This window comes from Nerophis lumbriciformis, linkage group LG39 (genome assembly GCF_033978685.3).
Source record: "Nerophis lumbriciformis linkage group LG39, RoL_Nlum_v2.1, whole genome shotgun sequence".
In the NCBI taxonomy this organism is placed as follows: Eukaryota; Metazoa; Chordata; class Actinopteri; order Syngnathiformes; family Syngnathidae; genus Nerophis; species Nerophis lumbriciformis.
In genome coordinates this window covers 23,342,501-23,345,000 of record NC_084586.2, presented here as the reverse complement: position 1 = coordinate 23,345,000, position 2,500 = coordinate 23,342,501, and the positions used below count along the sequence as shown (strand labels likewise).

The 2,500-nt window shown below is 51.8% G+C and overlaps 1 protein-coding gene across 8 annotated transcripts in view; it reads right to left on the bottom strand.

The window, feature by feature from the left end:
• The window catches only part of LOC133577950 (ankyrin-3-like), a 213,807-nt gene that overhangs the window by 105,598 nt on the left and 105,709 nt on the right, over positions 1–2,500 (bottom strand). For all 8 annotated transcript variants that reach the window (XM_072912710.1, XM_072912712.1, XM_072912711.1 and 5 more), the window contains exon 15: positions 710–907. In XM_072912710.1, the coding sequence (XP_072768811.1) occupies positions 710–907 (198 nt within the window). The remainder of the gene's footprint in view (positions 1–709; positions 908–2,500) is intronic.

Sequence of the window (2,500 nt, the reverse complement as noted above, 5' to 3'; positions counted from 1 at the left end):
GACCACCCTACTTGGTATGGCCACTGTGGAACACCCTACTTGGTATGGCCACTGTGGACCACTCTACTTGGTATGGACACTGTGGACCGCTCTACTTGGTATGGCCACTGTGGACCACTCTACTTGGTATGGCCACTGTGGACTACTCTACTTGGTATGGACACTGTGGACCACTCTACTTGGTATGGACACTGTGGACCACTCTACTTGGTATGGACACTGTGGACCACCCTACTTGGTATGGCCACTGTGGACCACCCTACTTGGTATGGACACTGTGGACCACTCTACTTGGTATGGACACTGTGGACCACCCTACTTGGTATGGACACTGTGAACCACTCTACTTGGTGTGGACACTGTGGACCACCCTACTTGGTATGGACACTGTGGACCACTCTACTTGGTATGGACACTGTGGACCACCCTACTTGGTATGGACACTGTGGACCACTCTACTTGGTATGGACACTGTGGACCACTCTACTTGGTATGGACACTGTGGACCACTCTACTTGGTATGGACACTGTGGACCACCCTACTTGGTATGGACACTGTGGACCACTCTACTTGGTATGGCCACTGTGGACCGCCCTACTTGGTATGGACACTGTGGACCACCCTACTTAATATGGACACTGTGGACCACCCTACTTGGTATGGCCACTGTGGACCACCCTACTACGGTGGTTAGTGTGCGTGACTGACCTTGGTGGTGATGCCCAGGTTGGCTCCGTGGTCCAGCAGCGCCGCCGCCACCTCCCGGTGAGCCTCCCGGGCGGCCAGGTGCAGGGGGGTGTAGCCGGAGCTGGTGGTGGTGTCAGGACACGCCCCTTTGGTCAGCAACAGCTGGACGATGTCCAGTTTGCCAAGACGACTGGCGATGTGCAGCGGCGTCTGCTCGTCCTGTTTGACAAGAAGACCCTTGAGAGGAGGTCTTTGGACACCAGTCCACATAGAGCAGTGCTTTTCAACCACTGTGCCGCGGCACACTACAAATGATGGTACGTAATTGTGCGCATTTCCCCCACAGGATTTTGACCCCCAACCCCACCCCCCCTTTGCATACGTAATTGTTGTTATGTTATGTCACTCGTTTTGTACTGTATACCACTGCAAAAAATACGCTGAACGAACATTTGCAATACCGCAAACTGCCGGGTAACGCTAAAAATGTAGTAGGTACTTCTAGGCATGCGCTAATTATTTTGCGAAACGAGTTTGACCCTGCGGTAAATCGAGGCATGCGTGTATTATATACCCGGCAGCAATTCAAGGAAATACGCTAACCAGGTAATACTCCATGTCAGTAGGTGGCAGCAGGTAGTAGAGATGCGCGGTTTGCGGACACAACCGCGGGTCGGGCGGTTGAAATAAAAAAAAAAAAAGATTTTATCCGCGGGTCGGGTCGGGCGGTTGAAATAAAAAAAAATTAGATTTTATCCGCGGGTCGGGTCGGGCGGTTGAAATAAAAAAAAATTAGATTTTATCGGCGGGTCGGGTCGGGCGGTTGAAATAAAAAAAAATTAGATTTTATCCGCGGGTCGGGTCGGGCGGTTGAAATAAAAAAAAATTTGATTTTATCCGCGGGTCGGGTCGGGCGGTTGAAATAAAAAAAATTAGATTTTATCCGCGGGTCGGGTCGGGCGGTTGAAATAAAAAAAAATTAGATTTTATCCGCGGGTCGGGTCGGGCGGTTGAAATAAAAAAAAAATTAGATTTTATCCGCGGCTCGGGTCGGGCGGTTGAAATAAAAAAAAATTAGATTTTATCCGCAGGTCGGGTCGGGCGGTTGAAATAAAAAAAAATTAGATTTTATCCGCGGGTCGGGTCGGGCGGTTGAAATAAAAAAAAATTAGATTTTATCCGCGGGTCGGGTCGGGCGGTTGAAATAAAAAAAAAATTGATTTTATCCGCGGGTCGGGTCGGGCGGTTGAAATAAAAAAAAAATTAGATTTTCTCCGCGGGTCGGGTCGGGCGGTTGAAATTAAAAAAAATTAGATTTTATCCGCGGGTCGGGTCGGGCGGTTGAAATAAAAAAAAATTAGATTTTAAATAGATTCAGGCTGGTGGCAGTTAAACCAATTGGGAAATATATATACATAGTTAAATGTTGTTACCCACATACGAAAAACGAGCAGGCACCTGCAGCATATGCCACAACAGAAGAAGAAAAAAAAAGAGATGGACACTTTTACGGAGCGGAGAAGGGACGCCTCGCCGGGGTCCGGGACCGAGGCCCCTTCCCCCGAGAGGGCCCCACCGGGAGCCGTAGCTGAGGCGATCCGCGAGAAGGGCCCGACGCACGTCCAGGGTCACCACCGCGCTCACCGCACCGACACCCCGCCTCGTCCGCCTTCGCCGCGGCCGGCGTCACGCGCAGCAGGTAAGCAGCTTACCTGCCCGCCACCCCCGTGGCCGGGGGCTCGTAACAGGGGTCACTCCGCGCGCTCCGCCCGCGCAGCTTACCTGCCCGCCACCCCCGTTGCCGGGGGCGCG